This window comes from Notolepis coatsorum, assembly GCF_963971535.1.
Source record: "Notolepis coatsorum genome assembly, chromosome: 6".
NCBI classification, from domain to species: Eukaryota; Metazoa; Chordata; class Actinopteri; order Aulopiformes; family Paralepididae; genus Notolepis; species Notolepis coatsorum.
Window position 1 is genome coordinate 88,455,306 of NC_140170.1, and position 12,885 is coordinate 88,468,190.

A 12,885-nucleotide genomic window follows, 5' to 3' on the forward strand; every position below is an offset into this window, starting at 1 on the left:
ACACATTCACACACCGATGGCCAAGGCAACCATGCAAGGTGTCAACCTGCTCATCGGGAGCAATTAGGGCTACCCAATCGCCAATGACTACCCAAACAAAACCCACATGGCAAAAGCTCTGTACTGTACAAGCAAAACTGTACATTAGAATATTGACAAAACCATACTTGGTCATTTACTGTACATTGGAGGGGGTTGATATGGCTATAAACCTGCATTCCTTCGAATATATCATTAATCAATTAAACTTATATTGAAATACACTATATAGCCTATACACCAACACTGAAATGACAGTGGATAAATAAATAAATAAGAACTAAAGCTAATCGCATGGCAATAGACTGCATTAATATTCCATAACAAGTCTTGTATGCGCCAGTATGGCCTACATGTCTAATGAACAGTATAGGCTTAATATATTCTAGTTACTTGTTTCATTAGGATTTAGTAGATACTATATATGCTCTACCTCTGCCCTACGTACAGTAGTAGGGCAGAGCATAATGTATCTAAATCCTAATGCAACAAGTCATTAATGGAATAATAAGCCTATACTGCGTTCATTCATTACGCCGTAGCGGGCCGTAGGCTACAGTATACTGCGCGCGCGGTGCGGCAGGTGTACCACGAGCTGTATATATTGACAATACATTCATCTAATCTCATTTCGATGGGTCGCAAGACTCGCAAAGCGCTTCCGCATCCATTTCCACCCCATGCGTCATTACTTTGCCTTATAAGGAGCTCTGGAGGCGTTGTTTTGTATGCAAATGCTCTGAACGGGAACGCGCTTTCGAGTTTAACACTTTGGATGCCCAACCCGAGTTTTCTCTGGTTTACCCCCCCGCGGGTTGAATGCCCATAGCGAGAATATTCATTTTTTCTTGTTTTTTTTTTATTAGCGATCTGAATTCATATTTCATCAACCGAGTCTACCGTTGGAAAATCAGCCACCCCAGGCGCTCAGATGTGAAAAAAGCGCCCCCTATCGTCTCCCAGATGGTAATTCACCCATTGGACTCAATGAAAAGGCATGAGAAAAAAAGACCCAGACTCCACATTTTACTTCTCACTCATGTAACCGGGGTCGATCAGCTTCATGCTGGACCCTCAGAGCAGCAGGGATTATGTGTTTTTACAGTATACGCGGTGGATCAATAAAAGGATTTATTTTCGGAATGGCGATCAGGAATTGGAATAATCCATTTGGATACCATCTGATCTCAGGTAAGGAATCTATTTGACCAGTATTAGGATAATCAGACCCGTTTTCACGGAGATATAAGCTTTTTCTTTTTTTTGTGATATGGCTGTTTGACTCTAAGAGCGATCAGGAACTGAGAGAATCTATTTTCAGCGCGCGGCACTAGCGTGCACACGTACACATATACTATCGATAATCTAGCGTTTATTTGAAAACTATTCATAAATAGGCCGACAAATGACAACGTTCTAGAATATTACAGTACGGGGCGATTATCATGGAATCCTCTTTTTTTCCGGTGAAAACGAGGGTTTTTCTAAATGCTATGAAACGGAAATGAACCGATAAAAAAACAATCTGCTTCGACAATGTTGACTGGAAATAGGTCATTGATAATGCGACGGACAGATTAGACACATAATTTAAAACATAGATTAGGCGATATTAATGCTAACATTGAAGTGGATGTGGGCATTCAAGCACTAAATGTGCGCCCCCTGCTGGGCATTAAAGTGTTAAGACAGAATGCCATTCTCCAAGCAGATATCAGATCATATAATTTGTGCGACCGTTTCAGCCACTTAAGACATATTACCAGCACGTTCAGGACTCAGAGTGAACTTGTCATTGATTCTGTCTCAGTGGTTCCAAGATAAATCTTCCAGAATAACTCTTTGAACAATTTTCGGGAATGAGACCCATTGATACTATGTTTGTTTCTGAAGTGTGTGTGTGTGTGTGTAGGTGTGTGTGTGTGTGTGTTTGTGTGTGTGTGTGTGTGTGTGTGTGTGTGTGTGTGTGTGTGTGTGTGTGTGTGTGTGTGTGTGTGTGTGTGTGTGTGTGTGTGTGTGTGTGTGTGTGTGTGTGTGTGAGAGATATAGAGAGAGGGGGGTGAGAGAGATGAGGAATGGGCAAGAGAGAAAGAGAGTTGGGAGAGTGTGTGAGAGAGAGAGGGGGTGTGTGATTCATCAGCCCTTGTGTGGGTGAATGTAACAAGTTCCTAACGTTTTCTTTCCCCTATTATTTCATGCACACTTTATTCATTGTTTTAAATTATTATTTTCTTTTAAGTTATTTTGTGCATCACTCTGTTTTGAATTTGATACAAATTTGCAATGCATGAGGGTCATCCTTTTGTGTTAAATGGCTGCATAAAGCAAGCATTTGTTGACTCGCATGTTGATAAAAAGATCCGTTTAAGGTAGAAAAAAAAATGCGATTAATTTGAGATTAATCGCGAGTTAACTATGGACAATCATGCGATTAATCGAGTTAAATATTTTAATCGATTGACAGAACTAATATATATATATATATATATATATATATATATATATATATATATATGCAAATCGCAGTTTTGCTTATCAAACCGATGCTGGTAAATACAAAAAAATCACAGATATCATGTATCTCTTAACACATTGAGTGCCACTCCCCTTCCGGGAAGTGACCCCTTCCGTGCCGCCCATTAAACCCATGTAAACATAGTTGTAGTTTGTAGAGCTAAACCTATATTTTATAGTATAGCTATGGGTCTAATAACGCCCTCGAGTCTCAGTGAGCTGCTTCTGGTCAACGTGCAAAAAACTGATTATTTTTTCATCTGTACATTTCCGTTTTATACCGTTTTGAATATGAACATAGTCCGGCCGCGTGTATGCTTTAACCAACGCAATTGTGCGATTTGCCAATCTGATTGGCCACTGACGTTTCTGGCCATGTGACATGTGCGCCCAATAGCGTGACGAGCTGTGTCTTTGCCCATTTCCGCGTCGAACAGCCTGCAAAGCACCTGGCGTTCTATCGCCATGCTCTAAGACAAACTCTAACCTTAACCAACTTCGAAAGAGTGCCTAAGCTTAACCGGCGAAAGAACTTGCCGTCACGCTCTAAGACAAACTCTAACCTTAACCGACTTCGAAAGAGTGCCTAAGCTTAACCGGCGAAAGAACTTGCAGTCACACGATTGGTGCACATGTCACATGACCAGAAACGGCAGTGGCCAATCAGATTCGCAAATCGCACAACTGCGTTGGGTAAAGCATTCACGCAGTCCGGCCGCTTCTGAGCAATTCCAGGAAAAAGAAATGAAAACAGCGTTTTTGTGTAATTCAATAAACACGTTGTCATTTTTCGCCTGATTATCGGATCTTCCTGAAATCAACGATAGATCATCATTATTATCCTTCGTCGTGCAAACCTTTCCCTGTACAGTACTCATCTCCAAGTTTCAAGTTTCTTTATTATACAAAAATACAGAATACTTTTATATGAAATGCTTTTTTCTGTTTCTGCTCCTGAGAGTGTGCTAGATAAAATTTTTAATAGATAAGTATAAAATAGAAAGTCAAAAGTACGTAAACAAGTGTAAACAAAAGTGTTCAATATACATACAATATGAACACAGAGTAGGACAAAAAAATTAGTAACTGAGTATATACAATATACAGTACAATGCAGAAATGGGATGAGGTACAACTTAGGGTAAGGTGCAATGAGGTATGAGTTGTAGTGCAAATCTCTTTACCAATAAATATAAAGTGTGTTAAAGTGTCTAAAGTGGGTAAAGTGGGTGCTGCAGTGAGTTGTTTGTTTAAAGTGAGTGTGTACGTGTGGATGTGTGTGCTGTGAGTGTATTTGATGGTTTGTTACATAGTGTTATTGTCGTTGAGCATCCTGAGTCTGTGCTTGCCATGAGACTCCGGTATCGCTTGCCAGAGAGGGTGCCGGGCTGCCTACCTGTTCTGCCCGCTGGGCCTGGTCACAGTTCTCCAGGTAGGTGCCTTCCAGGGCCGTGCCCACGATGGTCAGACCCTTGCCTGCCTTCAGCTGGTTGGTCAGAGACAGCAGCCTGGGCTGCTCCACGTTCTGCTCCCCATCCGTACTGACAAGCACCAGCAACTGGGGCCTGCAGGAGGAGGAGGAGAGGGAGGAGGAGGAGGAGGAGAGGGAGGAGGAGGAGGAGGAGGAGGATGAGGAGGAGGAGGATGAGGAGGAGAGGCAGGAACAGGAGGAGGAAAGGGAGGAGGAGGAGGAGGAGGAGGAGGAGGAGGAGGAGGAGGAGCAGGAGAGGGAGGAGGAGGAGAGGCAGGAACAGGAGGAGGAGAAGAGGCAGGAACAGGAGAATAAGAGGGAAGGATGGAGAGAACAAAAGATGTGAAGACAAAAAGTCACACTCTTGTGAAAAAATATTACTACATACTATGCTCCTGACTGGTAACATCACCTCCTGGTTTGGGAATAGCACCACACACGACTGCAGCAGACTGCAGAGAGTGGCCCAATCAGCCGATCGCACAATTGGAGATGGGCTTCCAACTCTCCAGGACATTTACATTACAAGCGTTGCAGGGCCAAGGCTAAGAGAATAGTCAAAGACTCTAGTCACCCAAACAACCACCTCTTTGCACTGCTGCAGTCTCATGGCCAGTACAGAGAGACTCTTCTATCCCCAGGCCATCAGGATGCTAGATGACTCTATGTAACATCAACCCATCCATCTACACTCATTGCACACACTCACTTGAAAAAAACACTCACATTAACACTCACTTTAGATACTTTAAACACTTTAACACAGTCTGTGCCAAAACCGGCTTTTTACGTAAACGTAAAAAGTAGTTTTTGGATTGTTTGATCTTTTTACTTTGATCCCCGCTCTACACAATTTCCCAGAGCGATCTGCATCATTTAGGCACGTCCCGACACATTGGAACTGCATTCTGATTGACTATCACCAGGTGGCAGTATAGTCCGTGTCTGAACTGCAATGGCTTGGGGGCTGATAGTCAGATTCACTTTCAGTTTCTCCTCGCGAGTGGCCCCTCCTTCTGCTGGGACAGAAATTCATAGTCCTTGCCTCGGAATTCCGTTGCATAAGCGTATTTGACCATCGAAACGTGTATAGACATATACACTGGTAATCGCGATGGCGATGCGATCACTTGGAATTATTCTTTTGGAATACCTTCTGGCTAAGGTAAGGTACATTCTATGTCTATTTTACCTAATCTGAAACGTGTTTTTCTAACGGTCGCAGTTCTGTGTTTCACCGGACGGAAAAAAAAAAAAGCGGCAAACGCGATCATAGTTTTGTGTTAAAACAACCCCCCCCTTCCCCCCTTGATGATTTTGTGATGATACATATATACTAGGGCTGTCAGTTTATCGCGTTAATTAGATTAATTAATTACACAGCAAATTATCACGTTATGAAAATTAACTAAACATTTATAAAAAAAAGAAAAATCTTTTTTTATACATTTTTTTTTCTCATTCATTCCATAAGAACGTAGAATACACATTTACAGACTTTTTTTTAATATGGTCCATTTACATGTTCTTGGTATCTGATTCTAGGGACATCTATGGATCTCAGGGAATGTATTCCCAGTGTCAGAAATACTGTGTCTGTTACTAGGCTTGAGTAAATGAGAATATCAAATTAGAAATGTTTTTTATCTTTGACTGTGAATAACACCATGATCAAATTGACCAGACCTGAAAAATCTAAGCAAATGAATAAATGGAAGATGATTAAACAGAAGGTTTTGTAGATACAGTACTGAATTCTGCCATCCGGACACATGCAATTTGAAATATGATTATAGAATATAGAATATCAGGCATAAAATTGTTATGCGATTAAAATGCGATTAATTAGATTAATTAATTAATTACAAATCCTGTAATTAATTAGATAAATGTTTTTAATCGCCTGACAGCACTAATATATACATATCATATACCTTTGTGGGAGTATTCTGGGTTTCAGGGGATCAGCCAGAACGGTTTGTGCTTATTGCACATAACGTGTTTTATCTCGCAATCTATGATAAAAGACTGTATTATCTTGGAAATGCGCAATGTTTAGCATGTAATAAACTACAAACTACAGCGTGTGGATACAAACTATTATTCCCATGCTGGACTACAAGTAATGTTTGTCAAAATGAGCCACACCGTGTCTCTACAGCTATAATACAGAACACACACACAGCTTCGCAAACATAGTGCAACGACCACGGAAACGACTAGAAGGCTGGCATTCTAAGGGTAACTTTAACCAAACAGCGTGGCACTGAAAGTGTTAACACTACACCATATTTTATCTATTTATTAAAGAGATTTGCACTACATATATACCTCATCTTTGCATTTAGCATTTATTTTTAACCTCTTAACCTGAGAGTGCTGGTCTGGCTTCACTGCTTCTTTTATATAATACTTAATGGGATTTCAGCACCCAGTGTCGTATCTTGAGAGCGCGGTCTAACTTGACATTTGAACCTCTTAACCTGCCATTTTGGCCATTTTAGTTTTCGTTTTTTGAGGACTGCACACTTTTTTTTGCAAACCAAAACAACATATTTTATATACTTATAGCACATGCATGAGCCTGGTCTTTTGAAAGATGACATTCTGAAGTTTCTGATTCCAATGAAAAAATTCACTTTTAGTGCTAACATAATAGAGTAACATAGGTCTGAACTTGAGTTGTAGAAAAACTTGTTACTCAAGTTTTGCTGTAGTAGTTAGTAGTCCAGAGGTAGTATTTCCCCAGAAGGTGGTATGGCTTACAATCCATACGGACCCATAGCCTGAAGCCTTACATGTCCAGATTTCATAAAGATCCATTCAGAAATGAGTGATTAGGAGTGATTTTGGTAAACTGTGTACAAAAGAAAAACGGAGTTTTCTTATAGACTTCAATTCATTTGGCTGTTTTTCTCTTTCTGTTTTCGCTCGTTAGTTTTTTTTTTAGATTCATACATCCCCACGTGGGTTATCATTGGAAAGCCACACTCATTGGCTACAAAAATCCACAATCATTTTCGAGATCGGATCTAGATTGACGGAACTACTGCGCCAAGAGTCGGGAGTGGTATTTTGCGCAATACCGTGTACTTTGCACAAGCCTCAAATACCGGCATGTAACTCGAGAACCACTGAATGGATTTTGTCGCTATCGACAGGCAACAAATAAGCCTTCGATTCCATATATATATTGTGTTACAAAATATGCACACCCGAGCCACTAGGGGTCGCCAAAGTGCCGGTGGGCAAATCGTCCTAAAAACGTCCCATATGCGGGTCGGCGCAGTTTGCATTTTTTACCTCATTGCCTGCATTTTTATTTCATTGTACTTAGGTTGTACTATAGTTTGTATATTGTATAGTGTTGGGACTTTATTCCTCTTTTACTTACTTAGACACTCCAACCACACTGTGTGACAACCAACCCCGTTATCCCCTACTAGAGAGCGAGGAGAGGAGGTAAGAGAGGGAGCTGAGGGGTTAATATGGAAATCACAAACACTTTTTGCTTTGCTGCATGAGGGGCTCACGCGAGAAGCTGCAGATTAATTGAGGGGGATCGCTCAACATGTTTGTCAATTCCCATGCTAATTAGATTGATAACAACTGAATTTGCATAGTTGTGTGTGTGTGTGTTTTTTTTGAGTGAGTGTGATGCTTTTTCCTTTGTATCCTTAAATGTCCTTAAAACCACGTTGAGCCTCTGGAAATACTTAAAATATTTCAAGAGGGTAAATCTTATGTATAACTCAACAGGTTTTTTGTGTGTTTGTGTAAATTTGAATTGAGTCGTGTGTGTGTGTGTTTATGTACGCCCGTGTCTCGATGTGTATGAGTGTACATGTGTGTATGTGTTAGTGTGTGTGTGTGTGTTTACGTGTGTGCGTGTCTCGATGAGTATAGATGTGTGTGTTAGTGTGTGTGTGTGTGTTTACGTGTGTGCGTGTCTCGATGTGTATGATGGGTATAGATGTGTGTGTTAGTGTGTGTGTGTGTGTTTACGTGTGTGCATGTCTCGATGTGTATGATGAGTATACACGTGTGTGTGTGTGTGTGTTAGTGTGTCATACCTCCAGTTCTTGGTGTGTGGTGGTCCCTCCTCCAGCCTCATGAGAGCATAGCGAGCAGCACTGAGTGACAGGCCTCGTATCCCATCACCCCACTCCTTCTCCGCTCTGTCACACAGGGCAAACGACACATACGTTTAGCCCTCAAAACGACAACAATGGTGTTACAGCTTCATCTCACAGCAAAACCGTGTTGGTGATACCAGTAAATGTAGAAAGTTGATGTTCCCACTTTCACAGTGAAAACCTGTGTACCGTATTCACTTTCCATTCAATGAATTCAGGTGGAGGTGGATTTTATTTTCAAATTTAGATATTGTAAATACATTTGGCGGGGGAAAGCTTGTACAATCCAACCCATTGACGAGAAAACGAGAACGTTGTGTTTTATCGTCAGCAAGTAAACAGCGATTTCTGTTCGAATTTTTTTATTGACTGAATTGAAGGCTAAACTGATCCCAGCCCTGTGATGGTAGTCAACGTAGAATCATCTGCGTTACAACTTCGTTTCCCAGTCAGAATAATGTTGGTGATGTTGTTAACACACAATGGATGGTGTTACAACTTGATTTTACAGTCAAAAATATATATTGTTTGATGATATACTAGAATGATTCTACCCATCGTTCGACAGCCACGCCGATGCACCGATCATAACTACTGTACTGTAGATGTACGAACGTTGGCGTTTACAACTTTTATTTTGTAGTTTCAAATGTGATGATGAACACAGTCAACACATTGCAATCAAGCTGCTGCGGATGACAGTGTGTCGTTAACGGATCACCAGCGTCACTGAAATGTCTCACCCATGACGGGAGAATCCATGAATCCAGCAGTGACACACTGCTCTGTATCCTCTAGTCTTATAGTTAAAGCCCTATTATGCTTCTTTTTCTTTCTTACTTTCTTGAAGAGAGTCTGATTCAGATGTAGCTATTTAGAATGAAAATGAGATCTGCTCTGTTCTAGTGTCAACTCTATTCTTGTTAAGGTCAAGGTCAACTTTATTTATATAGCACATTTAAAAACAACCGAAGTTGAACCAAAGTGCTTTACAATATAAAAACAGAGAATTACAAAATACAGTATACACAAAAAGATACAATACATTAAACATCATACATTAAATCACCACGCGACCGGGGATGTATGGCTTAACAAGCTTCAAAAAGCCAATGAAAACAAGTGAGTCTTCAACTGTGCTTTGAACAGCTCTAAGGTCTGGAAGACCTAATTTGCAGTGGAAGACTGTTCCATGACTTAGGAGCAGCCACCGCAAAGGCTCGGTCGCCTTTTGTTTTCAACCTAGACCTTGGGGCATCTAAAAGTAATTTATTGGATGACCTCAGTGCTCTAGCTGGGGTGCAAACATGGAGAAGTTCAGCTAGGTACTGAGGGGTCAGACCATTCAATGCCTTGAACACAAACATCCCAATTTTCAAATCAATCCTGAAGCGAACAGGGAGCCAGAGCAGGGAAGTTGACTTTTTGGATCACTGATTGGGCCTTTTAAGTGTTCCACCTGTATACTCTCCACTACTCTTCTACATGGAAATCCATAGCACTGACATAACAGGGAACGACAAGAGCCCAAACAAACACTGGAACCCAAAACCATGTTTTCCTTTTAAACTGCCAGCACAGTACTGATGGATGGCAACGATCCTACCAGATCACACCCATGCACACGCACACGCGCACACACACACACACACACACACACACACACACACACACACACACACACACACACACACACACACACACACACACACACACACACACACACACACACACACACACACACACACACACACACACACACACACACACACACACACACACACACACACACACACACACACACACACACACACACACACACACACACACACACACACATGCATGCACACACACACACACAGACAGAGCCAGCCACAGCAAATCCAACCTGTCCCCGGGGGTTGCGCTCCACTCACCCTGAGAACTCGATATACTTGTAGATGGAGCCGGCGATTACCATGGCGACGATGGCGTAGTACCAGGAGCAGATGAACATGAGAGTGAGACACAAACTCATCCCCAGGAAGGACAGAGTCCTGCAGAGAGAGAGAGAGAGAGAGAGAGAGAGAGACAGACAGACAGACAGACAGACAGACAGACAGACATACAGACAGACAGACAGACAGACAGACAGACAGACAGACAGACAGACAGACAGACAGACAGACAGACAGACAGACAGATTTTTTTAAATCAACTGCCATCCATGTCCCATGTTAAGGGAACCATCAGTCACTTGTCTTGTGCAAACTGACCAAAATATATAAGAAGAAAGATTATATATCTTTTTAAATGACTAAAGATACTATTATCTGTCTTCTTATTCTGTTGACGTTTTGGTAAGAATTGGCAGTGATTGGCTGTATATATGTATATGTATATCGCACCACATGACCACGCCTGGCTGTCAGAACTGGATCAGATAGAAAGGTTCCTTCCTGGTATATGTAATGACCATTGAACAATATACACTTAATCAATTTGAGTTATATGCTGCATTTTTCACACAACCATTTCTGGTTATGAGATGATCCCAGCTGAGAATTTGCTAATTTACCCAAGGGGATAAATAAGGGAATATCTTATCTTAAATAGGATAGTGGGATTGTGTCTGACGTTTTTTTTTATATGGTCAAATAGACACCATGATTATGTGTTTCTAGCTTGTTTGTATGAAAGTATTCTGTACTTCTGTATGACAACTATTAAAGAAACTTGTTTTGGAAACCATTTGACTCATGTTCATTTGGTTAAACTGACCAGTGGTAGAACTTGAAGCGGGGTCTCCAGTTCGGAGTCCTTAGCAGAGTCTGCAAGGCACAGGCCAGGTTCACGAACATGTAGCACATCAGGAAGAACCTACGGAACACACACACATTAACGCCCGCCACTATTTCTGCCACATCCCTCGAAAACTGTGGCTATCGTGCCATCACGGTTCCCTGAATGCTGAAAAGTAGCGCAAGAACAGTCCAGTTCTGTGTAAACCTAACCGGAGAACCGGTCGTCGACTGAATCCCAAACAAGATGAGGGTGCTCACATGGAGAGGATGGGAGCCACGGCGTCCAGGGAGGCGATGAGGATCCCGATCTCGCAGATACAAGCCGTGAGCAGCAGGGACCATGTGGGCTCCCCGTTGGCCTTCGCGTGGCCAAAGATCTGAGCAACACACAGGACAAACAGCGAGAGTCAATCTACGCCTTTGAAGAAAGGCATGTACTATGTTTCGTCACAACATTTGACCCCAAAATGTAAATTGATGAATAAAAAAGGAGGAGAGAGGGAACGCGGCATATGGCGGTGCCGCTTGGCTGAGTTGTTTTGACAGTAGGGTGGACTGACCCGCAGAGCAGGCACGATGCCGTCCTTGGCGATGGCCTGCATGAGACGAGGGGCACCTGTCAAACTCTGAAGGCCCGCCCCGCAGGTGGAGAAGAACGAGCCAATCACGATCACCCACGGCGACGGCCAGGCCAACGTGCCAATCACCAGGTTCCCCATGACCCCCTCGCCGAACCTGAGGGAGAGGAACAGAAGGGTCGTCCAATTTTAATACCGCAGGAAAACTGTCTTTGCCCTTGAGTGACTCCCAGTGTGCTGCATCATGATGCACACCGTGCAGTGGCATATTCCTATTCAGTGTGGTTAGCAAACAGATACATTTGTATGTGTGTATTCTGGAAGTAATGTCTCGTTATTAATTTATAATGACGGTAGACGGCACACCGGAAATCATTATTTTTCCAATGCGAGGTGACGGCAATTTTTTTCTAATGCCAACAACGTTGACAGCAACAACAGAATGTGCCATGGTAATTGGGGAAATATTTAAACTTTTGCCTTCACCACAAACCAGATGTTGAGCCTGTTGAAATTAGCCTCTGAAGAAATGTTGCTGACATGTTATTTGCAGGAATAGTTTTCACTATCACCAACAACTTCCCAACAAGTATTGAGGACTGCAAATCCCCTTTTAATTTCTCAACTGACTAGAATATGCCACCCAACTTGACTGATACTGACCAGCGTGGCGTTTTTTAACTGTCGAGCATCTACTCCAATCTTGGCTGGCAAATAGAAGAATAGAATACAATAGAATACAACTTTATTGTGTGAAAGGTTTTCTTTGGCCCATCCGGCAGTTCATTAAAAAACATTTGCGAAGACACAGCACATCACAGTGAAATCGACAGAGCAAATAATATTGAAATATGTTGGACTTACTTGTCTCGAAGTACCACTCCATCGATGCAGGCGCCAAACATCACCACACTGGTCATATCTTGGGGAGGGGGGGGGATCAGGAAAATACAAATATAAACACGTACAAATATATCTATAGGTTTTTTTATGGACAGTTAGCATTCGAGAAGTTAATGAAACTGATCTTTTGTTTCGTTTTATTTGGGCTAGGTCTCCCAAAAGTGCATCTTTCTTCAGTTCATACAAAGGTTTCTCTAACTGTTTACTGCTGTGCTAAAGAATGGTTATAGGCAGCACGGACCATACAGGCACATCTTTTCAACAATTGTATAGATTTCCATTAAATTTTATTTTTCCCAGAAGAAACTAGTCTAAATAAATATTTTATTCTTTATTTTCCAGCACATTTTTCTTCCCTTGTATTGAGCAGGCTGTTTTGGGTGGGTGTAGCAACACACATTAAATTACCCTGCAGTACCCAGAAGTAAAATAAATAAATAAATAAATAAAACATTACAAAC

At 41.8% G+C, this 12,885-nt stretch overlaps 1 protein-coding gene across 1 annotated transcript in view; it reads right to left on the reverse strand.

Annotated features, from left to right (window-relative positions):
* slc12a5a (solute carrier family 12 member 5a) overlaps window positions 1-12,885 on the reverse strand; it is a gene marked incomplete at both ends in the record, with an annotated part of 504,642 nt that overhangs the window by 13,273 nt on the left and 478,484 nt on the right. Inside the window, 7 exons of the mRNA XM_084315676.1 lie at window positions 3,950-4,118; window positions 8,098-8,202; window positions 10,077-10,196; window positions 10,921-11,019; window positions 11,202-11,320; window positions 11,504-11,678; window positions 12,386-12,443. Coding sequence (XP_084171802.1) covers window positions 3,950-4,118; window positions 8,098-8,202; window positions 10,077-10,196; window positions 10,921-11,019; window positions 11,202-11,320; window positions 11,504-11,678; window positions 12,386-12,443 — 845 coding nt within the window. The remainder of the gene's footprint in view (window positions 1-3,949; window positions 4,119-8,097; window positions 8,203-10,076; window positions 10,197-10,920; window positions 11,020-11,201; window positions 11,321-11,503; window positions 11,679-12,385; window positions 12,444-12,885) is intronic.